The following is a 25,429-nucleotide window of genomic DNA, read 5'->3' as shown; positions in this document are numbered from 1 at the left end:
TGAATTTGAACTCATACTTCTCTGACTAGTAAACTCAAGCAAAGCTCTTCCCCAAGCCAAGGCAGCCTTTGCAGGAGTTACTGCAATGGACATGATCTCCTGGTCTCAGAGGTACCTTCTGGGTCCTTCTTTGACCAACAGTACACACGAAGAGAGAGAATACTTCAGGGTTTTCCTAAAAACCTGTCTACCAAGGACCCCCAGAATTCAGACTTCTCACATCCCGTTGGTCAAAATCAGAAAAATTGGGAAACAGACTTGTAAAATGCTTTTTTCAAAAAAACGTTCTCACTTGAGAGACCCAGAAATCCCCAATCAGCATCGAAGGAGACTGCACAGAGTTCCCTGGGAGGCGATAGCCAAGCGAACAGCCCTTGTCAGACCTGGAGTCCTCATTTACTGGCTGAAGTCTGCATTTCTCTTTTTGAGCAACCAGTGAAAAGCTTTCTGCATAGGAATCCCAGACCACGTCCACAGACGTTCTAGATCTTTCTGAACGGAAGCAGTTCCTTACCGGATAGCCCCAGGAGCCATTCCCCGCCTGGAACTTGGAGAAGTAGCTGCTTCTGCTCGTGGTCCCATAGTTGTTGTAATTGTCGGCCAGCCCGTCATACATGGAACCTGGAGGGAAGAGCCGGGAGGTTAGGGCAGGGATGGCCATCATCTTCACCCATCCATGCTCCCGCTGTATCATCCACATCCAGGTCCACCACCTCCATGGAGGGAAGCAGTCTGAGATCCTGGGGAAGGGTGCCATCTACCAACCATGCCCATCTTCATATCCTCCATAGCCAGGGACCAGCAAAGAGCCACCAGACTGCCACAAGGACAGCTTAGACCCCTTGGAAGAAATTGACACCTACAGGTCAGGAGCTGGCATGGAGAGCCTTGGAGAACGGCAGTTCCGACACAGGGAATCATGAGTCCATGCTCTACAAAGATGCACGGGGAAGGAGGGCAGGATCTCGACATTCCCGGTCCAGAGGCTCAAGGTCAGAGCCACACAGCCGTGCACACTGCTTAGAGTCCGCTTCTGCCTGGACTGTGAAAGCCAGCCTGAGCCCAGCCCCCACGGGTGATCAGGTAACCTGCCCCTTCCTTCTCTGAGGTCCTCCCGCTGGTAAAGGGGGAGCAATAATCAACCTCAAAGGCCCAGTGAGGATTAATTAATGCTTTCACAGTGCTTCGAGACCCACAAATGACAGGCTATGCGGGAGGACCCAGTGTCATTAGGGTTATTAGCGGCCAAGTGGCTTTGAATCACAAAATGCAGGCTGGATTTGAGGTTCGTGGTGGGGACCCACCTTCCTTCCTCCAGAACAGAAGGGAGTGGGGAGGCCTACAGTACAGCCCCAACTTTGAGCAAGCTGGTCTGTTGGAGGTCCTAATGTCAGGAAACATGACTCTCAGTGACATAGTCCGTCCCATCCCCCCCCCCCACCTCCCTACCCCGGAGCTGAATCCATGTTCTCTCCCAGGCTATAGCCATCACATTCCATCCATCTTTCAAAGCGAGCCTCCAGACTTCGTCTTCGTCAGGAACCCCTTACTAACCAGCCCCGCTCAAGACAATCTCTCTAGTCTCTGCTATACCCTGCTCTTGTACCCCAAGTCATGTGCCACCTGGTGTCCATATTTCCTCGGCTACATTGAGAACTCTGTGAAAGATAAGCCATGGTTCTCTGCCCTGCATATCCATAGCAAGTCTTCCTTACTTTCATCAAACATATCCACTAAGGGATGTGCATGCCTTTCCCCTAATGTGATGCTTGGAATCCCCCATCAGAAATCCTGTCTAAGGAGGAGGGGGGCTGGACCTTGATCTCCCTTGAATCCATTATCCCTTACACTTATGCCACACTCACCAGCTCGAGGTCATTTCCTAGGAACCAAATTGTCTGAATTGGGAACAAGAACAAGATCGGCACTTCAGAACCAGGCCAGCATCCTGCTTAGGGCCATCTCCTCTGTCCAGGGCCAGGCCCACAACAAAGGGCATTTCCCTTGATTCCCATTTCTGATCTTGGAGGGTGAGTGGGACTTTGGGATATTAGCTGTGACAGTCATAGTTTTCTCCAGAAGCCTAACAGTTGGAATTGGTCCTGGCCTGGCCCACAAGCTGTCCCTGAGCCTCAGCTTCTTTTTCTGTAAAAAGCAGTTTCTCTACATCCTAAACGGTCCAAACACTCCCAGAGCTCTGTGGCTATGGTGGCATGTGCCTGATGGCATCCCGAGAAGCTTCTCTAAGATAAGGTTCCGCTTTCAAGGAAGATGGGCAGACAACTGAGGCTGACCCCATCTCCTCTGCCTCCTGCCTCGGGGTCGTTCCAGGGGCTTTTCCATCCATAGAGCCCCAGAACCCCGCCCCATAGGGCCCAGGTGCAGGCCTTCCCCTACAAATGAAGTTCTAGGATTCTGCCTGGTCCACAGAGCCTCTGATTTACTCCCTGCCCTCTGCAGGTACAGCAAGTTTGCTCCTGGCCCTGTCTGTCCAAACTGCAGCTGCTCCTCTGGACAGACTGTGCTTTCATAAGCAACAGGGAGGAGAATCCTGTGGACTCGGTCACCAGAGAAGGGGCCACAGCCAGGCACAGACACCATCAGGACTCCAAGGAGCTGCCCTCCAGGTCTCCACCGCCTTGATGCAGCCCATGTCTGTCAACTCTTCCAAAGCTTGGCAGGCCAGTGTCTGCTTGGCTCACATCTCTTGAGCAGGCATTTCTTCGCAAAGGGCAGGTATGGGTCAGCCAGCTACTTCCAGATGGAAACTCTGGGGTGGTGACAGATACTTCAACAAAGCCCCAGGGAGGCCTCCTACTTTAAGAATCATCTCCTGGAGGCTCCCACTCAGGCCTCCACCCCCATGAGAGGGAATCTACCATCATGACCTGACACCCACAGGTCATATAAAGCATCTCCCATTTCCATGCCCTTCACCAGCCTTGCTACTCTCTCTCTCTGTCTCTCTGCCTCTGTCTCTCTGCCTCTGTCTCTCTCTCTGTCTCTCGTTTTTCAAGACAGGGTTTCTTTGTGTAGCTTTGGATTTCCCTCTGTAGACCAGGCTGGCCTCGAACTCATAGATATCCGCCTGGCTCTGCCTCCCGAGTGCTGGGATTAAAGGCATGCGTCACCGCTACCTGCTGGCTACTCTCCAGGCAAAGTAGGAACTGTGCCATGGAGGCAGACATGGACAGACACATGGCCATGTGAACAGATGGAAGCAGGGGACGAGATACTCTGTAATTCCCAGAGCTAGTCCCCATGTCTCAAGGTGACTCAGGAGAAAACAGCTCTGAGCTGTAATTCTCACTGGGTTGGTTCCTTCCAGGCAACTTCTGAAGGCATCCTCCAAAACCTATCTGCAATCAGGGAGCTGCTTGGCTCCCTGTGAGAGTGAGGCGGCCATTGCACCAGCCAGCACAGCTTTTCTGGTAGAAGGTGGATGCACAGCTGGAGAGATGGCCAGGGTGGGGAAGAATCTAGAGATGTGACACATTCGGAATCACGTCTAGCTGTAGTCAGGGAGAGAAGGTGAGCTGTTCTCACACAGAAACCACTTCCTCTCTCCTGACCCCAGGGTGTCTGGATGGTTAGCCATGTCCTCTAAAAACTAAGTTCCACAGCAAGCACATGGAGCTTCTCAATAAGTATAACCCTGAGAGTTCACTCTCCACTGGGTCTCTCCACTTCTACAAAACTTACTCCTAGGAAGCCTAATTGACAGGAGCTAGACATTTTGGTACCACTTTTCCTTCCTGTCCAGTCCTGTGGGGAAGGTACTCTGGTCCGTAGAGGCTCAACACCTCCATTGAATGCCAAATGGAGTCTTAGACTTCTATCAGCAAGGGCCCCCCACCCCAAAGGTTCTTGGAGGGCAGTGTTAATTGGAATAAGAGAGAAGCATGTATGGAATTACAGAGGCTCAAGCCCACCTCCTTGAGAATTCCAGATTCTTTATCCTGGGAGTGAGGATCCAAATATCCAGCTCACCGCTCAGAATCCCATTGTCCCTTCTGCCTTCCCACTGTTCCCTACGGAGGTGTATTCGCCATGAGCAAAAATGATGGTGACTTCTCAGTGAAGCTGGCAGCCATCCCAACCTGGGCATCACCATCGGGACACACATCTGCCTACATACAGAACCCCAACACCTTAGAACATCAATGAATTTCCCTGTTCTACAATCAGTGTGAGTGGCTTGTCTCAGCCTGTGTCAGTGTAGAATTTCACTATGTGAAACCACGTCATTCTACTGTACTGAGGATGGTAGACTGCGTTTGTGTTCTCTTTTGTGCCTTAGATGAGACTGGCTGGCATTCTTGTGTCGTGTGGGCAACCCAAGCTTTCTCAGCTACAAAATCTTTGAAAGGCAGGTTCACATAGGAAGAGCAAACCATTCTTTTCCACTTCCAAGCTTTCACAAAGGTTACACACACTGCACTTGAAGCATTCTTGAGCAAACCCCCTCTCTGCAATCAATACCCTGTTCAAAACTCAGCTATCAATGATCTCACCCATCTTTTATACTCCAAACCTTCATCACAATTGCATTAGCCCTGGGTCCAATGGCTGCACTTACTTTAGCTATGCTGGCTGGTGTGTTTCTTGGAGTATTTATGGGGTCTGTACAAGTGTGTGTGTGTGTGTGTGTGTGTGTGTGTGTGTGTGTGTCCACACACCTATGCATACCCATCTTCCAGAAAACTGAGAGCTCCCTAAGCAAGGGACTCTGTGCTGAACTGGACTCACCTCACCTCCAGCCCTGGGTCTAGCTTCTACATCAAAAAAGACCTCAGGACACATCCCTCCTGAACAGCAGGCAGCCCTCGGGGGGTAGAGAGCATCTGAAACTCCTCTACTTCCTTTCTCTCCTAAACCTCTCTACTTTGATGAGCTGGACTTTTCAGAGGGAAACTTCTCTGGAAGTCTGTGTCTCTCTCCCATAAGGCTGATGTGGTTTTATTTTGTTTTTTCATTTTGTATTTTGCGTCTTCTATACCTGAATCAAGCTCACCTACTCCTCAATATAAAGATCTTGAAAAAGAAGCCCACAGTCTTTCAGATTTAAAAAGTCCTTACCCTTCCACCCCTGAACTCTCTTCAACTATGGTGCCCACAGCAAAGGTCACAACAAAAGGAATTTAAATGAGGCAGTAATGTGTCAGCACAAGCGCAACACGATCCCCTCACAAGATATTCAAGAGATGGGGAGGAATGGACTGTGAGAACGGATGGTCAAGTATCCCAGCAGGACTTGGGCTAGCCTGTTCCCTAAGCATCTGCCTGGCCACAGGAAACACTGCCAGCTGCTTCTCCTTCTCTGGAGGGCTGAGGCTCCTAGGAAGAGCAAATAGTTCAATGCAACCTCATCAAGCACTCCGTTGTGGTTCTTGGCCTTTCCTGGGCGTATGCACATAACACAAAGGACAAAACACGTTATGCTGCCTTCATTAGGCACCCTCTCCTCAGCCTCATGAGGTTCCTGCAGGCTCTGCTGAGCAACGGTTAAGGCCGGCTCTGATGGAGCCTGTTCTTTCTGCTGGAACCTGTATGGCGACAACAGAACCAGAGCATGGAGCTTTCTGTGGAAGCAGATCTGGCACGGGCAGGATGATGGGTTAAAGAAGGCAAGGGGACTCAGCTGTGGTCAGAAGTACAACCCATCACTAGCAACCACCCCACCAGGGGAGCAAGGGAGAGTGAGTGGTATGTCAGGTACTGGGACTCCTTGTGCTGGTCTGCACTTTGGGACATAGCAGCATCAGCTGAGGGGTTTAGAGTTACCACTTCCTATGCCACCCTCTATACTGACTAAATCAGAACCTCAGACAGCAGGACGTAAGTATTTGTTTTGAAAAATTCCCAGGTCATCCCAACCTGCAGCCAAGTTTGAGATGAGCTGATGAGAACTTTACTTTTGTATGCTACCTGGAGTATTTATTTAGAGACATACCAAGTGGGAAGCCCTGAGAAGAGTACTGCTTCACACAGTTTGGGCAAAGTCTTTATCGAGGGAGGGACTTGTAAATCTAGTTCCAAAGGGCACAAAGCACTTTTGATATGATCTTACCCAATTCCCAACAGCTGCAGAGACCCAGAGAAAGGCAGTGACTTGCCCAAGATGGCTCGGTAAGGACTAGTAATAGCCAAGCTGGATTCCTGCCACAGTACAGGCTGCAAGGTGTGGTGTGTGTGCATGCCTAGACTATGTGCTATGTGTATATCTGTACATGTGCATGCACAGGATGTGTTGTGTGTGCCTCTGTGAATAGATGTATATGGTAAAGGTGTGTATTCATGTGTATATATTCATGGGAATATATTCATAATATACAATCTACCCATGTATACACATAAGCATGCACTAAATGTATGCATGCAAATGTATGTCCATTGTGGTGTTTGTGTATGCATACATATATGTGCATTGTGTATGCATGTCACTGTACATATATGTGTGCATATGTGTGTATATTCATGTATATTGGAGCATGTGTATATATGTAATTGTATATGTCCATGTGCATAGAGTAACTGTATGTCTACAACATGTATATCCATGTGAAGAATGTATGTACATATATATAACACAAACTACAAAAAATTGTCAAATAAGGCTATCTGATATCCTTCCACTTTATTTTGGTCAAACATCAATCATATACTTTCTAGAGGTTATATCCCATCACAGAAGCACTTTTTGGATTTTTAAACCTAGATTGAATGACATACTAGTATTTACAACTTGGGAGAACAGCCCACCACACAGGTTACCTGGCACTGTGGTCACCGCTCTCTCTTTCTCCCTCCAATGCATTTTTACAAACTCTCTCAGCAGCTTAGCAGAGGATGGGATCCAGGAAAACAAATAGTGTTTGCTACAAAACACCCTGGGAGACTCCACATTTTTGCATGTGTTGTAACAGGTCAACAGAAATACTGGCTAAACCCCCCAACTTCAAGCCAAGAATGGTAAAGAAACAGAATTAGTTCATTTGAAGTTTAATTAGTATGTTTTGCCTCTGGAACAAGCTTAAACACAAAAGCCCTTTACCATCTCTCATCTCTGCTTGGCGCCCGAGAAAACAACCCCACAGTGCTGTCTACCCACCCTCCGTGGCCAGGAAAGGGCAACTCTCAAGAGTGGAATGAAAAGAACCTTGCTCGGGCAGGGGTTCATGCCGAGACACAGACAAATGCAAACACGTAAGTCACCAAAGGCAGGGCCGCCCTAGGCTGCCCTTTCATAACATAGAGGAGCTGGCGTGAGGCTGCGGACCCTGAACAGGCGGGAAACTTGGAAGGTGAGCAGACACCTCCACCAGCCTAGTGAAACTCCAATCTCTGAGCAGCGCAGGGGAATAAAGACTGTGTGTTTTAGTGGGAAGCGCCACTTTTGAAAAAGGAGAACTTTTGGCCCGAGTTGGGAATTTAGAATCACAGATAGCTAAGTAGGCAACATCATGCAGTTCAAATGCTGGTCATGCTGGACTCCTTGGAAGAAGCAGTAGAAGGGAGCCCCCTTCATGGAACTTGGTGTGCAATCTGTATGTCATGGCGGCGGGTGTTGTGTTTGAATCAAATGAGATAATGGCTAAGCTATTGGAAAAGATTTCAAATGAGTTGAACAAGTCTGGAAGGTGTAACTCATTGTCAGCCCCTCACCCTCACAGGACAGATCACCAACAACCAGAGGTCCTTTCTGCCTGCCCGTAGGGACATCAACAGTCCCTAGCAAAGATCTCTTGCTGAGTGGATTTGACAACTCCACGCCTCACCATCATGTACCTCTTATTTCCCACACAGTCAGGAAGAAGAAGACCTAACACCCTGACACACAAAGAGACACCCTGAGAACACAGGCGAGCAACTTCATGGCCAGTTCCACCTGGTAGACAGCCACCTTCCTCTGCATGGTCTTCAGTCCTCTTGGGGACTCCATGACCAAGCTGAAGAATCTGGTCTACCGTGAATAAGGAGGGAATAGGTAGAGATGTGCCTTCAAATGGTGCCCCATCCCTCCTCCAGCCCCCCAACAGCTCAATGTCCCATCCTAAAAAGAGCGAGGTGACAAGGATAGACCTGGTGGGCAAGGGTCTGAGGAAAGAGGAAAAGCCTTTGCTAACCGCCAGGGCCATGGGTAAATGTTCTGACTGTTCACCAGGGGCACTAGGAGCAGTGGCTCTTCTGCCAAGCAACCCTTTGGGTGGGGCCAGCCTTCTTTTGAGCCGGGTTCTAACCAGAGAGGCCCTGGATTTGAGGCCAGGAGCTCAAGACCCATCGAAACCAATGGCTTTGTGCCAGGAGAAGACCGTGTGAGAAGTCAAGTGTCCAGGGGCAGATGACTTCCATAGCTGCCAACTGGTCTCTGCCAGGATGTAAAGCAGGCTCCTGGCATGGAAATCACCAGGAGAAAGAGAGAGCAGCGTGGCCGCTGAGAAGCAAATACAGAATGCTTGGGCGTTTCGGGGGAAGAGCACGGAGAAATCTGACGAAAACAAAGCCAGATAAACCAGACACACCAGATCCGAGTGCCCCGACCGCCTATTCCAGCTGGGAAAACCGGCCCCCTTTGGGAACCTCCCCAGAGGCTGAGGTTAGGGAGACACACCTACAGGGCCAGTCTCAGGAGAGTTTCTGGACAAGTATGCAGTAGAGGCATCAGGGTCTGCCCTAAGCCCTCCCCTGGCTGAATCCCCTTTGGGGACCTTTGGTCGAGATACCCTCAGATGGTTACCCACAAAGACCAAGCTAGATAGAAGAAGCGTTCTAAGATGACGGATGTCAGGAAACATCCTGATAGGTAGGGAGAAGACCCGTGGACCCAGTTTGAGAGTTTCCTGGCTCTGTGAGCCAGGAGCCGGAGGCTGGTAGGATAGGGTGGAAAGGGACAAGGTCATGTGTGCACCAGAGAAGAGTGGGTGGCCTTAAGCTGTGCCCTGGGCTGTGGCGAGGCCCTTTGTCCTTCAAACCTGCTTTCAAATGAAGCTGGTAAGCAGTGACAAAGACACTACATAAAAGGCGAGGAGCACACCTCTGGTAGGAGAGGAGCCAGGAGCCCAGACGAGGGCAAAGGGCACGGCCAACAGCAAAGCCTTTGGGTGTGGGAAGTGGCAGAGTCAGCCCACAGCCATGTTTCTCTCCCTCAGCGCTGCCCAGGGGTCACTGGGGAACAGAGGGGAAGGAGAACACATGCCCGGGGCAGAGAGCACGGGCCTCGGACACTCTGGAGAACTGGCAGACCTATTTCCTTAGTCTTTCCCTCCCCCGGCCATTTCTCCTCGGTCTCTTAAAAAACATGCCCTGCTTGACCTGGACTGGACGGCAGTGTGGCCTCTCGTTAGTATTTTGCTCAATTTGGCTAAATAATAAAAATAAAGCAACGTGTCCGAGTTTTTCTGATGACGTTTGACAACCAAAGGTTGGTATTTCTTACTGGGAATCCTCTGCACGGAAATTTTACTCTAAAATGTCCACTTGAATAACTTGTCAGGTGTACTCTTCACCTTCAGCTTCAGGGACCCCCCCCCACCCCAATCTAGGGCCTTGTCACTCACAGGCCCTGGGATGAGGACAGGACTGGAAGCCCAAACTGGTGATCACCCCTGCCCGCCCCCCCCCCCCCACATTCATCTCCGTGTTGACACTGTTTTCTACTTAACCTGGGTCAGAAGGGGGCTCAGCACCAGCTATTAGAGAAAGAAGGCAGGCACCTGGCCCTCCTTCCTTGATGAGCCTTCCAGTCACATTTGCATCTTCCCAGTTTGGTTTGAGTCTCCAGGTAAAGTGGCAGGGATTAGTTAGGGGTGGGGGAAGATGGATTCCTGACTATCTCCTCATCCACAATGCCTCTCCTGAACCCAGACTCGATCACAATAATTCAGTCACTCTCTTCCCCGCTCCACACACCACCTCCACCAGGGATGTTATCCCGCTGAGCCTGGATGCAAGCTGGAGGCTAAAAAAGCCGGGGGGGGGGGGGGGGGGGGGGGTGGGCGCGAGGTAGGTGAGAGCCAGAGCGCTGGGTCTCGGACTCCAGGACAGACACGTCAAGATAATGGGAGGCTGGTATCCCTGGAGCAGGATTAGGAAAAGAGAGCCCTCCGGATTCAGATCTCGCTGGAAAGTACTCCCAGCCGCGTCCCCCAGGGAGCTACCCATCTAGACCCACAGCGCCCTCCTGACCCACAGAGTGGATCCACTCCAAGCAGTGTCCCCCAGGGAGCTACCCATCCTGACCCCACAGAGAACTCGACCTCCCGCAGCTGGCTAGCCAGAGGCGACCGAGTCCACCCTGTGGCGATGGCCTGAGAGCTGGGCCGTGGTCACTCCTCGCAGACCCCGTCGGGGCGGACTGACGCTCAGTCCCCACCGGCAGACAGAAGCGCGCCGTCGGGAGGGATGCACGTCCCACGGTCGCCGCGCGCCTTTACCTCGGTTGGAGTGGCTCAGAGTGGACGATTGCGAAGACTTGGACTTCTGCCGTTTGACGGTCATCATCACCTGCTCCTGCACACGCTGCCTGCCCGACGTGCCGGTCTTCATCTTTTGGTCGGAGGGCAAAGCCAGCGTGGAGTTGTCCTGGTCCTGGAAGCATTCGTACGCCAGCGCGGTCTTGAGTGGCGAGTGGTTCATGGTGGCAGTGGGGTCCGGAGGGGCGCGCGCGGGCCGGGGGAGCCGAGAGGCGCGGGGTGCGGTGCAGCGGGGTGCGGGCACGTGTTCTCCTCTCAGCGGCTCCCTATGGCCATAGAGCGCTGGTCCGCGTGAGGCTCCCGGCTGCTGCTCCTGGCGCCTCCGCCCCGGCTCGTCCCTCTGCAGGCACTGGCCGGGCCCGCCCTCCGTCAGACAGGATATACTACCCCTGCCCTGCGCCACCCACTCCGCTCAGACGCAAGCTGCAGGGCACTGCCTCTGCGGGGAGGGCGCTGGGGTGTGTGTTGGGGGAGGTGCGGGGCGTGGGGAGTGCCCGGTGTGCAAAGCTCTGAGCCTCGTCCTTCCTCTCCCACTCCCCTGAGGTCCAGGGGAGATGCCCCTAGGCCCTGCTCCTGCTCTTTCCTGGAGGAAGCGTGTGCTCAGCTCAGGGAGACCTCTGTCGAGGAAAAGGGAACTTTTGCTCAGCTCCCCTTCTTGCCCCCTAAAGCGATGTGCTCCTCAAGCACTGAGGTCAAGGCAGAGCCCAGCCGTGTCCCATGGGGGCGCCCAGGCTGATGGCAGAAACACAGCCTCTGGCCCAAGAGGCCGCCCAGTCTTACAGGGCAACCCCTTCCACTCCAAGGAAGCCTTCAGCTTGAAGGGTGTAAAGTCAGGGCAGGAGCAAGGCGAGATCTAGAAAACAAAACAACTGTCACTTGTGGATCTACCCACCACAGAAACCGTGTCAACAGCGGATCTTCTCTGGAATGCCGTAGACCACCCCTACAACAATGCCTGGTGTCCAGTAGGCACTCAAGAAAAGTTAAGATAAACTCCAACTTGAAACCTACTCAGACCCTTACTGAAAAACTGGAGGCTGCCTCATCTCTAAAACTCCCTACTATGTGCTTGCTACCCAAGGACTGTGTGTGTGTGTTCTCCTCTGCGTACGAACAACCTTGGAACATTCATGGGGGAAGCATGTGGTGGCATCCTATGGAGGGAGTCCACAGCAGTGAGTTTGCTGAGCAACAGCAGCTGAGGACGCTGAAAAGCTCTTTCCAAAAGGCTTCACACTCAGCCTTCCCCAAGAAAGCAAGCGATACTGGAAGTATTTGACGCACTTCTTGATGACTCAGGTTTCTGGTTCTGGACATCCACCGCTGAATGGTAGCAGCACAATCTGCTCAGCTTAGGTTTGGGATCTCAGTGGCTGTGACGGCTTTGGGGCTTGCTTTCAGGTGTAGCTGTGGCTCCTAGCCCACAAAAGTCCCTTGTAGTTCATTCCTTTAATCTGCAGAAGAAGGGGCAATCACAAAGTAAGACTGCTTGCTACTTATGCATCAAGGAATGGCCCAGGAGGCTGACTGTGACCATGCCGGTCATCACCTCTCTTCCAGAGAAGTGGGTGTTACATACAGGCAGCTCAGCTGTTCCCCAGAGGGCACTCATGGGAGCCACCTGCACAGCAGATTATTATGAAGCAGATAATGGCTTCCTCTGGAAACAGTTTTCTATTTGAGGATTGTGGGTTTTTTGTTGTTGTTGTTTGGTTTTTCAAGACAGGGTTTCTCTGTGTAGCTTTGTGTCTTTCCTGGATTTCCCTCTGTAGACCAGGCTGGCCTTGAACTCACAGAGATCCACCTGCCTCTGCCTCCCGAGTGCTGGGATTAAAGGTGTGTGCCTCCACTACCCAACGAGGGTTGTGTTTAAAAAAAAAAGAAAAGAAACCTTAAAGAGACATGCCTCCAAACATGCCATCATTAGATATTAAAGTTAAACATCTCAGGCCTTTGCCATCACTCCCTTTGTTAATTTTCCATCCAGCACAGACTGCCGTGTACCTCACCCCGACCAGCTCCATACTTTAATGATAGGAAGAGAGGCAGCCTGCTCCTAGTGCCCCAGTGAGTAAGTGACAAAGCCTCTCTTCTAACCAAGGCCTGGTGGCTTCTGGTCCATTGCTTGTTCCTTCACACTACCAGCCTCTCTTAGAAAAGCCCTATAAAATGGGCATTTAATGCTGCACACATTGGTTACCTAAGGGCCCAAGTGTACTACAAAGTACACAGGGACAGCTTATAAAAATGCAGTTCCATTATATCATCCATTCAACTACCCGAGACCTAATGTGTTAGCCAAACTAAACCTTGAGACTTTAAATAGTGATAATTTTGCTATCTTCTATAATACACAGGACCTTGAAGGGGGTGACTGGAATATTCTTGTGAAAATCAAGTCCATGAACGTCCAAACTGATGATCTTTGAAACGTTTTCCAGGTGTAAAGTTCAATTTGTCTAGCTACTGAGGTATGATTTGGATCCTGACATCATTTTTACTATGCTGATAGTGCTGGGCAGCATTTAATATACTGCCACAGGCACTGCCTACAGATCAAGCCCTCCCCATCCTTAGAATGGTCCTGTGAACTTGGTGCTGGCACCATCACTTCTCTCTATTGGACGAGGAAACTGAGGCACTGTAAGGTTATCAGGTTAATAATTGGCAGAGGTGAGGCCAAGCCCAAACAGCTGGATCCAGAGTGTGGCAACGCTCGGCTGTCTCCTTACCATTTCTTTATCAAGCAGCTGGCTCCAAACCCTTCCAATTTTAAAAATATTGATTTCCAGCACATGGAAGTCAGGCAAGCTGGATTATATCCCTAACTTTCCTCATGGTGTTGCTTAACGTTTCTGCGATGTCCTGTCTCCTGCACCAAACCTGTAAAGTTGATGGGACGTATCTGACAGATCTTGGTATTCACCCTAATCCCGATGCTGTAATTGTGATATCATTGCGATGTTTATAGAAGAGGAGAATCTCGAGTCAGGTCCTCTGCATGGTGTTTCATTTGTCCCCAACGCTCCCGACACCAAAGTGAACCAGCACCTGTCAGGGCCCACAGGAGTGCTGACTAGCCCCTCTCAGCCACTGCTGTGCATCGCCGCAGGTCTACATTGGTCCACATTGCGTGTATTCTTTATCTGGCCCCCCATCCCCCAAACCATGCTGAGAGTGTTATTCTTCACATAGAAAACACACTTTGAAGCTAAGCCAATGGTGGAGCCAAGAACCTGTGATCTATGAGAACGGGAGAAGGAAGAGTGTAGTCACCCCCACAGGACCAGATGAACGGGACTATTCCTGTGTTTCCACTCTCTCTCCCTCCTGGCCCACTCCATGGAGGATCCTATCTCAGAAATTGGTCAGAAAAGAAGAGCGTCCTTCTCAGAATGTGGCCGAGGTGCCACCGCCCAAGCAGAGCTCGGTGGCATGCTTTCAGGAGACCGTTGAACATGCAATTAGACAGCGAGAGAATTTTGATGGGTCAGCTTGAGTTTGGAGGCTAAAGGAATGGTCTGGGGAAAGGTTCCTAGAAGAAATTTATTTTGACCTAATTATGAAACAATACAAGCAGCATCACATCCTCAAAGTCACTGAAAGGAATGAGTAAGAATGGACCTCTAATTTTGTCTGCCTCTTGCCTACAGCGTTTAATTGACCCAGATTTCACTCAGCACTCAAGACTCCCTCCCAGTCTTCATGAGAGGAGAGAATATCTTGTGGTCTTGGTGGAAGGTGGATTCGTTTATTCTTTCAACCATTGTTTACTGAGCAACTACTTACTGTGTGATGGGGAAACCCCACCAATGGAGGAAGGCCCAGAGAAGGCTCCGAGGTCTCCTGGGCTCTTGTTACTTCCAATAGGGCTGCAGATTCTTCTTGCTTAGCATCAGCCATACTAGATGAGTGGGCCATCTCCACTTGTACCTCAAGCTGATCTAGAATCCCCAGGGGTATGAAAGATGGGATATTCTTGCTTTCTTGGCTCCTGTGTTTGTCAGGATGGTCCCTCCTTGTTTAGCCCACCTCCCTGCATGTGTCCCATGTTCCAGGACGGTGGACATGGGGCTGGCTCTGTTGTCAAGCCTTTCAGCCATATAGCAGGCTTCTCACGGGCTGCCGGCCTCAGGACTCAGCCTCCCTGAGACATCCACATCACCTCCTCCCCAATCTACATGTGTACCCTTCCTTACCTTCATTTCTCTTCTAGCCCTCCGTGGCTTCCCCACCCCTGTGCTGATGCCTGCTCCCATGCCTTCGCATGTTCCCTCTGCATGGAGCATCCTCAGTCAGCCACTTAAGTGAGCTCGAGGCCACACCAGTCCCTGGAACTTACACAATAAGAAACGCTCAACTTGTGTCCCACAGGGCTTACCTCCTAAACGATACACAAGGACAAACTATTAAATGAGCTAGCAAAATATTGATTTCCAGCACTGCAAATTATATTAGGTACCATGTGGGAAACATGAGTGGCGAGAGAGGATACAGAGAGGCGACTGGAGCCACTGGGACAGAGAATGCCAGCAGGCTGAGACCTGGAGCACTGAGGCAGCGGTCTGCCGAGCAGAGTCTGGCATACCCTTGGAACCTGTAGGTCAGTGACAAGGAGGCAGTAGGCATGGGTAGGTGGACAGGGAGCACCATTCTGACCAGCTTCCTGCAGTGAGGGAAGTGTCTGTGATGTCTGCTTCAATCGGTTAAAACCCTGCCACACGTCAAGTGCCGCTAGCCACACGTTGCCAGTGGCCACTGCACTAGACAATGCAGGACCCTGTGACTTCTGTCTAGTTGAGCTTTCTAAGAGTAACGAGAAGTCATTCGCGGGTGTTAATAAAGACGGTGACAGACTGTCCACTTCCTTCCTTATTGCCACGTTCATCCCTGTTATCCCTGAAGCGCAATCCCCAAGCCAGATTCAGTCTCCTTCCTGGAGCCCATTGTGCCCCCCTGACTGTACCCCTTGCCTCTTTCATGAGACCCGGGAGCCTCTGTGAGTTTGAGCAGCTTGAGGGGAAGACACTGTTGCTCACTGCAGCTTCCTCTGTGTCCATGTGCTTTATCAACATTTGTTTGGCTTTTCCTCTTGTGCACAAACAAGCCTGGATACAGACCTTACCCAGACTCTTGAGTTAGCCGGGCTCAGGTCACCACAAGCCTTTGTCTCTAAAGCCCGTTTCCCCTAAGTGCTCCACCTGCTAGCAGGGATCTCAGCAATGCACGCTCACCTCCATGTGAAAACAAGGAGCCTTCCTCTCTCAGTTCCCAGGGTAAATTTACTCCAGGAACCCAGAATTTATTTAACGCCATGTTGACCAGGATACTGCATAATAACCCCATCTTGGAACTAATTTCACCAGGATTCCAAACCCCATGCCTCACAGAGACCCTGTGATGAGTCCTTTCAGAAATCCTAAACCCTTGGCTTCTTTCTCTCAGGGTACCACACCAGAAATGGACCAGACTCCACCTTGACTCGTGATGAGACCATATGCCACCTTTCACCAGGCTGCAAGACCATCCAAGTCTACCATGGGTTTGGGTGAAGGGGAGCCCATGTTCAGAGGGTGGTCAAAGCAGATTGTGTGCCCCCTTGTCAGGGAACCTACCAAACCTGCTTGTAACATCCTGGGAGAAGGTGAGCTTGGCCTTCTCCAGGGCTTGCTTCTCCCTCTGCAAACTCCAGAACATTTCTTGGGTGTCCCAAAGTACAGGAATATAGGTATGCCTATAGGTTTTGGTGGTGCTGGGTCACATAGAGATGGACTCATCTTACCTATGACGTAGGGTGATGGAGCTATGGAGACACTGAGGAGGCTTCATGGAGCCTTGTGTGAGACTCGAATCTTCGTGCACTTGATAGTATCCCCTCATCTCTGCCGACAGGAGCCCCCAGAGCAGAGTGCAGTAGAATTATCCCCAGTCCAGCCCATTCCTGGCTCCAGGGAGGGACAAGAGGCTCATAGTCTCCATACACACAACATTTAGGGAGGCTTATGTCCTGCTGATACCAGAGCTTTTGCAGAACAGTGGTTTGTGGGAGATATGGATCAGAAAAAAAGGAGCCTCTGTTTCATAGACTCTCTCACCTAACTTGGTTTTTCTGCCCTGCTGCAGGTGAGTACTATTCTGATCCACTCTCCCCTGGAGCCAGAGCCCACCCAGCCTCCACTCAGAGGCCTTTGCTTTGGGTTCCTCCTTCCAACCCACCAGGCCCAAGTTATTCTGCAAAGAGTTCACCTTTCTCAGCCTGCTGTTTAATGAAGTACAGAGATCCCCCATACACGTATCCCTGATGCCTTCACCCAGGTCCTCTGCCCTCCATGACTTTCCACTCCTGCAGTCACAGTGGGCTCAGCTTCCACCCCTGTGGATCACTCTCTCTGGAGCTTCATCCAGATGTGGAGAACAAAGACACCCATAGCGCCAGGGTCACCCTGAGCCATGATTCCGCTTAAGACCACATCCTTCACCCTTCTATTTCTTCTTCAACGATTTCAGCCCTTCCGGTCACATCTCACCAAATAGAAGTTACCGGGGCATACAGAAGCTCTCAGCCATGGTCCAGGAGATGGGGGAATGGAAGAAGCCTGGAAACAGCAGAGGCCATGCTCACATCCCTTTGGCAAGCCCTCCAATCCGAGGACTAGAGCATCTGGCCAGGGCTAGAAACTGGCTGTGTACCTGTGGGCAGAGACATAGCCCAGCTCTGTCCTGGAAGAGCTGGGGGGCAGGGCTGAAAGAGGGAGGAGAGACGGACATCAAGGAGCTGGGTAGGAGGTCCTGGGTGAATCTAGGACGTGCCGGGCTAGCCAGCTAAGGGGTGAGGCCTGGGTGTGCACTGAGGGTTCCTGGGCCACCAGGACTGTCTCAGAGCTGCCCTTCTGGTCTCTCTGGGTGGGGTGGGTGGGGCGGCTGCCAGCAGGGAGGGAAGGCGATGAATAGTAGCCGGGATTCAGCCCAGCGCTGGCTGACAGCTGCTGTCAGCACCAGACTTGCACTGAGCCCTGCCCTTCTGCCAACCCAGATTTCACTCTGCCCTCCTAACACGGTCCTCCCAAGGCCCCGCCTTGCCTCTTGCCTCAGCCTACAGCTAGTAGTCTTGCCCTGTGATCCCCCGTTGGACCTCAGGGTTCTGTCGGTCCCCACCTCACCCAAAACTCACTTCAAGAATAGACTCCAAGGAGGACCCTGGGAAAACAAGAATGGCGTTCTAGAGTCAACAGAACAATGGGTACACCATGACTTCGCCAGTGCTAGCTGTTGGCCTTTCCATACCTCAGTTTCTTTATTGGTAACATCAAAACCTTCCTCATGGGATTCTTATAGCCATAAGACATTATAGACAACACACACACACACACACACACACACACACACACACACACACCACACACTGCACAGTACATGGAATACTGTAGGTGCTTAATAAGAAGCATGATAAGGGCTTAAATAAGAGCTTGCTTCTTCTCCAGCAGCATGAGGAACATCCACTGTCATTCTGGGCTGACCCCCCAGGCCAGTGAGGGCATCGGGGGTAAAGCTTCAGAGAGTTCCCATCCATCTCATGGCTGTGGGGTGGGGCTAGGCTAGGATTCCAGGCCAGGTGGGGCTAGGAGTTGTATTCTGCAAGACATGGAATATTTCAGATGACCCTGAAGGGGCAGTGGGCCCTCCCATACCTGTCCCATTGTGAAGACTGCAATACTGGGTATAGGCTGACCCAGTGCCACCAAAGTATTTTCTTATTAGTACATATTTGCCTTGCTCAAAGGAACCTACCAATTAAAGACTCAGCACGGTCTTTTAAACACTCCTATGCAACACAAATATAAAAGGGCACGGAGAGTAAATATCTTACCTCCCATCCTGAGGCATGTGCCAGGTCACATAGGGACACTTAGGTGGGTAGTGTGGGCCCCTGAAGTAGCCAATGTCTTATTTTACAAATGGACAAATCAAACCCCAAGAGGTTCTGTGCAGATCAGGCTAAATAAATACATAACAGAATACTCCTAGAGGCAGGGAGAAACCCGAGTCTCATGATATACCAGCTGAGTCATCTGGAGAAGACAGGCCCTTGAGGGCTCCCTGAAGTCATAGGCTGCTCCTCTGGCTCTCCTTTCTGTTCCCATGCCCATGTGGTGCCCTGCCAGGGCAGCCATCATTACCTGTAACAATGAGGGTAGCCGTGCTGACAGCCTGACCCAGTGGGTTCTTGGCCACAGCCTTGTACTCGCCACTGTCCTTAAGGGTCACACTGGGGATGACGAGGGAGCACACACTCAGCACGTCAGTACTGTACAGTGCGGGGTTTCTGTCCAAGCTCTGGTCGTTCTTGAACCAGGTGACATGGGGCCGGGGTGAGCCCTGCACAGCACAGGTCATGCGGCACTCGCAGCCCTGGGGCAGAAGGTGAGTCCGCAGACCCACCAGGAAGCGGGGCTTCTGGCTCAGGTTGGGTTCCCGGTATATTGGAGTCTTCACTGTGAACCTCTCTGTGGTGAAATCCAGGGCAGAAGGAAAGATGGTTAAAACGTCAGAAGAGTCCATGGTCCTGCTGAAGGCCCATTAGCTGAGCCTTCCACATCTCATCTGCACAACCCGACATTATTTTTATCTTTTTCCTAAAATTATGTTTTGATTTTTAAAACTGTTAAAAAACTTTTAAGTTTAGTGTGTCCAAACCAGAGCATACCTATAGATAACTGCAATTGACATTTGGGTGTAGACCTTTCTAGATACTTTTGTATTTTAGAGAGGTGAAATGAAACAGCTGGTTTTGTAATCTTATTTTTCTAGTGACCTCTTTAATTATCTACACTTATTTGATTTATAAAATATACTTATTTGAGAGAAATAATAACTTCTATTTTTAACTTATTGCTCATTGTTCTTTTTGAGAATTCACCCAAAGGCCTCTAGACATTCCAATACCCGCAGCCTGACTCTTTCTTTCTGCCTGTTGAGGTGGGGCGCATCCCGAATGCAATGCAACGGGCATCTCTGCAGGTGGGCACCAAGCAGGCAGTGGGAGGACCCTACACGTCTGAATCAACTGAAGTGTTCCCTTCCACACAGCCCACTGCCCTAAGCAGAGGCAGACAGCTAAGCTCCTCCGTCTTTGGAGGATCCTTACCTCTCTGCCTGGGGATACACCAGGGTTGGCTGGTGTCTGAAGGTTTGCTGGCCCCCAGCTCATTCTTGGCCAGCACCCGGAAGTGGTACTCATGGCCAGGGAGGACCCCCAGGAAGGTGAAGTGGTTGGTGTGGACACGGTCAGCCACCTCATGCCAGGATCCATGAGATGAGGAGCGCATCAGCACCGTATAGTGCAAGGGGGTGCCCTGAGCCTCGTCCGGGGAGGGTTCCCATTGCACTGTCACTGTCCCAGGCACATTCTCCTGCAGGTAGATGGGTCCTGGTGCCTGTGGGCATGCTACCAGAGAGAGCAGAGAAGCAATGCTGCAGAGGAGTCACAGAAATTCTGCTAAGTCTTCTCCGGGCCCCCAAGTTTTCTGGGGGATCCTGCAGAATGCATTGTTGCCAGGCAGGTGAAGGGCCAGAGGGATCTAGGTCTGGGCATACAATCTTTATAAGGTGAAAAATCTCCCCCCCCCTTTTAGGCAGGGTTTCACCCACTGTAACCCAGTCTAGCCTTAACTTTGGATTCTACCTCAGTCTCCCAAGACCAGAAATAGGTACTCACCACCGCAGAGGACTTCCATAAAAATACTCATTAACTCACATTAAAAAAAAAAAAAAAAAAAAAAAAAAAAAAAAAAAAAGATAAAATGAGAGGACACGGACCTAAGATGGAGTTTTCATAAAATCAAATCACAGATGCCTCCTGTTAGGCATTCCTGAATATTCAGTGCTGCTGGGAAGTGAGAGTCACCCCAGGGAAAAGACAGACACCCTTAACCTGCACCAGAGTCATGGGTAGTTCTTCCCATGGCGTCCTTGAGCGATACAGCGGTGAGAATCACATTTGCTCTTGAACTCCAAAAGCAGAGCAGGAAATAAGTGAGGATGGGGTGTCACCAAGTTCACAGGTCAGAACAGTGGGGGCTTTCTGGGACTCTCCTGCTTGCTGTGCCCTTCAAGCACATCATCAGGTCAACAGTGTGGTCACCATGCGTACTCAGGACAGTGACCTGTTCCCAGGACAGAGGCAGCCTTCACACCTTGGTGAGAGTCCACAGCTGAGCAGGCCTCACCTGCCACACTGATGTAGAAGCTGTAGGCAGCCTCCTTCCCCTGTGGGTGTCTCAGCATCACGGTGTATCGGCCGCGGTCTGAGAGGCTAGCTACAGGAATCAGAAGCTGGGTGAGGCCATCCTTCACGGTGGTCACGCTTCTTTTGGGCAAGGGCAAGCCATCCTTCAGCCAGGTCACCTCAGGCATGGGGGCAGCCTGAGAAACAAGAGTGAAGACACATTGAGAAGGAGAAGTTTCTTTCTTTTTTTAAAAAAGTATTTGTGCAAATAAATTGTTTAGTTAGCATATAAAATAATAGGTTTCATTGTGACATTTTATTGCATATATATCACTGTATCTTCCTGATAGAGGCTTCTTTCTGCTTTCATATCATACATTCTCTCTCTCTCTCTCTCTCTCTCTCTCTCTCTCTCTCTCTTTCTCTCTCTCTCTCTCTCACACACACACACACACACACACACACACACACACACACACACACACACACAGGAGAGAGAGGAGAGAGAGAGAGAATGAGAATATGCTATTTTCTTTCTTTCCTTAAGGCCATTAACCTCTCTCTCTAGGTTCCCATCCTTCATGATCCCTTCCTTCCTCCCCATTATTGTTCTTCATGGAAGAAATCTTATAAAAGTCAAAGCATGTAACCTGGGCCTAATGTAGAAGGGCAAGAAGAGGATTCTAGGCAGAAGGGGATATACCTGAGCACTAGGAGGTGAACAAGTACCTGGTTAGGAATAGGCTGAGGGAGGTGGTGAAGTGTGGGGTTGCCTAGTAGGCATGGTGGAATGATGGGATAGGAAGGGAGGTGTGGCCGGCAGACTCAGTGATGTTGTGCTGATCCTCAAGCCCACAGCCCTGCATGCAGACACATAGATTTCATTCTGAGGGTGCTGCTGCTGTTAGATGTCCCCAGGACAGTACAGCTGGCTCTGGATTCACATGGGATGCTGGGTGGAAGTGAGGAGAGACTAACCAGGAAGGGGTATTCCCTCCCTGGTGCCCAAGGCAAGCTAGGGGATAACTTGGAAATTCCTGCAATAGAGAGAAAGGCCGCAGCAGGTAGACTATGCAGCCTAGCCTAGAACTGGGACGACTGTCGAGGTAGGAGAGTGGCAGGTTAAGGAAAGGAGCTGACATGAAATTGCCCTTCAGCATGAGCTTAATTAGGAGAGGGACCCTCGCCATCACGCGGGTCATGATCAAGCCTTGGGCAGGAAAGCATTAGGAGGGACGATACCTTATACCAGAGGCAGGGCGATGAGCCTTGAGGTTGGAGAGCATTAGAGGCATAAGCTGGGGAGACAGCTTAAAGGGAGAGTATGGGAGGCAGCCACCAAGGTCAGCATGAGGAGCCATGGCTCTAGAGAAACCCTCCCAGGGAGCTGGACTGTGCTTTCTGTTTTTAGGGGACAGCCTTGCTTCCCCCTCCCCCTTGAGATCTGCACACTCATGGCAAGAGCTGCCAGCTTCTTGTCTCAAGGGCCAAACTGCAGGGACACAAGGCTGGATTTCTCCAGGGTGTATGTCTGATCTCATAGAGGGATCAGGATCTTACATGCCAGGCCCAAGTCCCTCCAGCTGCAGCATGAGGATGCTACCAACTGCCTGTGGGGCCCCTGTGCTGGGCACTCGGGGAATACTAATTTATCCATGGGAGTGTTCCGAGGGTTTCAGGCCTTAACAACACATGGAAAACACAGAACAGGCCCAGGTTACTTATTGCTATCACTTTTTCAGCCTTTTGGTCAGCTCAGGGGAGGGATGGGAGAACTCTCAACACCATTTGAGAGATGAGCAAGTTCAAACACAGAGCGGGGAAGATGTTGTCCAGGAGCCAAACTGATGTTGATATTAGGCAGTTTTTAACCATTACCTTAATTACTGTACATAAAGGCAGACGGCGTTGATATTGGCTTAAGGATCGTCCTGAGCAAAACTCAGATCATGCGCTTGCACAAAAATATATTCTAGAGGCAAAAATGGCTATCCACTCTGTGGGTTCCCTCAGTTCCCAGACTAAGACTAAGAAAACGGGGTGCTCTAACTTGGAGATGCAGTATCAAAAGCTACCACTAGAGGGTGCGTGCCCTGCACAGGAAAGTAGACCGGCACCCAAGAAGCCAGATGCCAGCTGTGGCTTCAAGAACCATTTTCCTTCCTACCCACTTCTCAATGGGCCTCATTTCCGAGGCAAGCCCAAGTCTGTGACTAGGGCTAAGGATGAATGAGGAAGAAAGAACACCCCAAGACTGTCTAGTTTCCTGGTCACTCTGGGGCCCCCATGCCCTACCACACACCTGTCCAGGGATACTCACTTCAAAGGAGACAGGAACTCGAATGCTGTCCCCAACCCTGACCATCAGCGTATCCTTTGTGCTGGAGCCCATGAGGAACCTGGGACAGACTAAAAACACACAAAACGGCTTGTCACCTCTCTCCAGTGTTGGCGTCCAGCTCAGGTCACCCAACATGCAGGTAGAAGGCTGAGCCAGTGTAATGGCGTGATGGAGAGAGCTTGGAAGGGCACACTGGAGAGAAACACCAGGAGCTGACAGGGACAGTCTTTTGAGAGGGTCGGAAGTAGAGACAAGGCCAGGGAAGGTGAAGGTTAGTCTAGAGCAAGGATCTCTCGGGGACAACTACATTTTTGTTTGAAGGTGAGGGTACCATTAGCCCGAGTCAGAGAGTGACCTTCCTGCTCACACCAAGTGAGGAACAAGAGTCTAAGATTACTCAGGAGCTCTGTGCTTTTCGTTGTAACTGCCTCCTTATTGCCTCTGCGACAGTTGGTACAGCTCACAAAGACGGGGGATTTGCTTCTAGCAATTAAGGCCCAAAGGGAAACACAATCCACCCTACAGTAACAGGGAGCTGGGGCGTGTGCCGTCTCAAACTAAGCTGCGCCCATACCTTGGAGTCACTTGTTTTAAAGCCTAGTTTTGTGTCACAATAGTGGTGATATCTTGGGCAAAGCGTCTTGGACCTTTGTTTCCATCTCTGTAAATTGGGGATTAAAAGTATGAACTATGAGCTGGGCGGCGGTGGCACATGCCTTTAATCCCAGCACTCGGGAGGTAGAGCCAGGCGGATCTCTGTGAGTTCGAGGTCAGCCTGGTCTACAGAGTGAGATCCAGGAAAGACACAAAGCTACACAGAGAAACCCTGTCTCGAAAAACCAAATATATATGAACTATGTAGGACAGGAGCTGTCACAAGAAAGCGTTCCTAAGAGGGATTCACTTAGCTCAGCCCTTGATGCCATCCCTCAGTTAAGAAGGCAGCTGATGGCCTCTCAGGAAGGGTCTATAGCACTGGGGGGAGGGGTGTGGAGTGGGGGAGGGGAGGTGACACTCACCAGTAGCAGGCATGGCATGGACCAATGCGTCTAGGGAAGTGGCGGGGCCATGGCCCCCATCACTGACTGCTGTCACCCGCACGAAGTAGCCTTCTTGGGGCCGAAGCCCCTTGGCTGTGAAGGTGGTGCCTGGCACAGTGCCCACGTGGCATGGGCTCCACTGAAGGCTGTCTGAGCCACACAACTCCACAATAAACCCTTGGGCTTCATCATTATCCTGGGTGTCTGGCTTCATCCAGCTCAGGGTGATGCTGGTGTTAGATGTGTCTGTAACCCGGAGATCCCGAACAGGTCCTGGAGGTCCTGGCCAAGCACCATGGAAATTTCAGGAATGTATCAGTTTTCCCCTGGGGAGTCTTCCTGCCAGGGATTTGGGATTTCTTTCACTTAGGGGTTTCTTCAGAACCTACCTAGAATTGGTATTGTACCCCAGCTATACTTGTGAATCTAGTTACCTCCTCTACTCACCCACCAACTTGCCAACCCCTAACTATCCTCCTGTAATCCTTGAAAGCTGGTATTTTCGGTTGATAATCTTTTTCTTTCTTTCTTTTTTCTTTTTTAAGATTTATTTAGTATGTATACAGTATTCTGCCTGCATGTGTCCCTACAGGCCAGAAGAGGGCACCAGATCTCATTACACCTGTAGGTGTTTGTGAGCCACCATGTGGTTGCTGGGAATTGAACTCAGGACCTTTGGAAGAGCAGTCGGTGCTCTTAACCAATGAGCCATCTCTCCAGCACCTTGGTTGATAATCTTTTGTGCTCCATTGTGTCTGGGGACTAAAGTTCTACATCTGTAAGAATTGTAGCTCTTAGTTGGGGACAACTAAGCAAGGATTTCTTGTTCTTCATTTGTTAGATGGGAACAACAGCAGCCTCACCTACCCATGGGGACCCTGGGACAGGCAAACGGCATGGCGTGTGTAGTTCGAATGTAATACTGCAGGGTGATGGTCTGGCTGTCAAGGCTAGCTGCACATTTAACATTCTGTCTGGAAGATACCAGCCCCAAAGTCTGTTCATTTAATCTGGGGTGCAGCGAAGGCATCAGGGTTGGTAAGGGATCACTGGTATTTCTGAATGTGGTGATGTTTAAAACCTGTGGTCTAGGGGAGTGCTTCTCAGCCTTGAATCTGTACTCAAATCATTGAGGAACTTCATTAAAAACACAGATTTAGGGGCTGGAGAGATGGCTCAGCTGTTAAGAGCACTGGCTGCTCTTCCAGAGGTTCTGAGTTCAATTCCCAACAACCACATGGTGGCTCTCAACCATCTGTAATGAGATCTGGCGCCCTCTTCTGGCCTGCAAGCATATATGTAGGCAGAACACTGTATACATAATAAATAAATAAATCTAAACAAAACAAAA

General features: G+C 50.7%; 2 protein-coding genes across 2 annotated transcripts in view; both read right to left on the bottom strand.

Annotated features, from left to right (window-relative positions):
* Positions 1–10,817, bottom strand: part of Pkp1 (plakophilin 1) — a 43,142-nt gene extending 32,325 nt beyond the window's left edge. Inside the window, exons 1-2 of the mRNA XM_036203028.1 lie at positions 10,434–10,817; positions 515–621 (exon numbers count right to left, since the gene is read on the bottom strand). Coding sequence (XP_036058921.1) covers positions 515–621; positions 10,434–10,635 — 309 coding nt within the window. The 5' untranslated portion in view covers positions 10,636–10,817. The remainder of the gene's footprint in view (positions 1–514; positions 622–10,433) is intronic.
* Positions 10,818–17,965: 7,148 nt separating this feature from the next.
* Positions 17,966–25,429, bottom strand: part of Igfn1 (immunoglobulin like and fibronectin type III domain containing 1) — a 60,953-nt gene continuing 53,489 nt past the window's right edge. Inside the window, 6 exon segments of the mRNA XM_036201975.1 lie at positions 17,966–18,104; positions 18,650–18,976; positions 19,618–19,917; positions 20,699–20,894; positions 23,018–23,106; positions 24,058–24,360. Coding sequence (XP_036057868.1) covers positions 18,091–18,104; positions 18,650–18,976; positions 19,618–19,917; positions 20,699–20,894; positions 23,018–23,106; positions 24,058–24,360 — 1,229 coding nt within the window. The 3' untranslated portion in view covers positions 17,966–18,090.

The sequence above is a fragment of the Onychomys torridus genome, chromosome 11 (genome assembly GCF_903995425.1).
Source record: "Onychomys torridus chromosome 11, mOncTor1.1, whole genome shotgun sequence".
NCBI classification, from domain to species: Eukaryota; Metazoa; Chordata; class Mammalia; order Rodentia; family Cricetidae; genus Onychomys; species Onychomys torridus.
The sequence above is the reverse complement of the archived record's forward strand: the minus strand, read 5'-3'. Positions and strand labels throughout refer to the sequence as shown.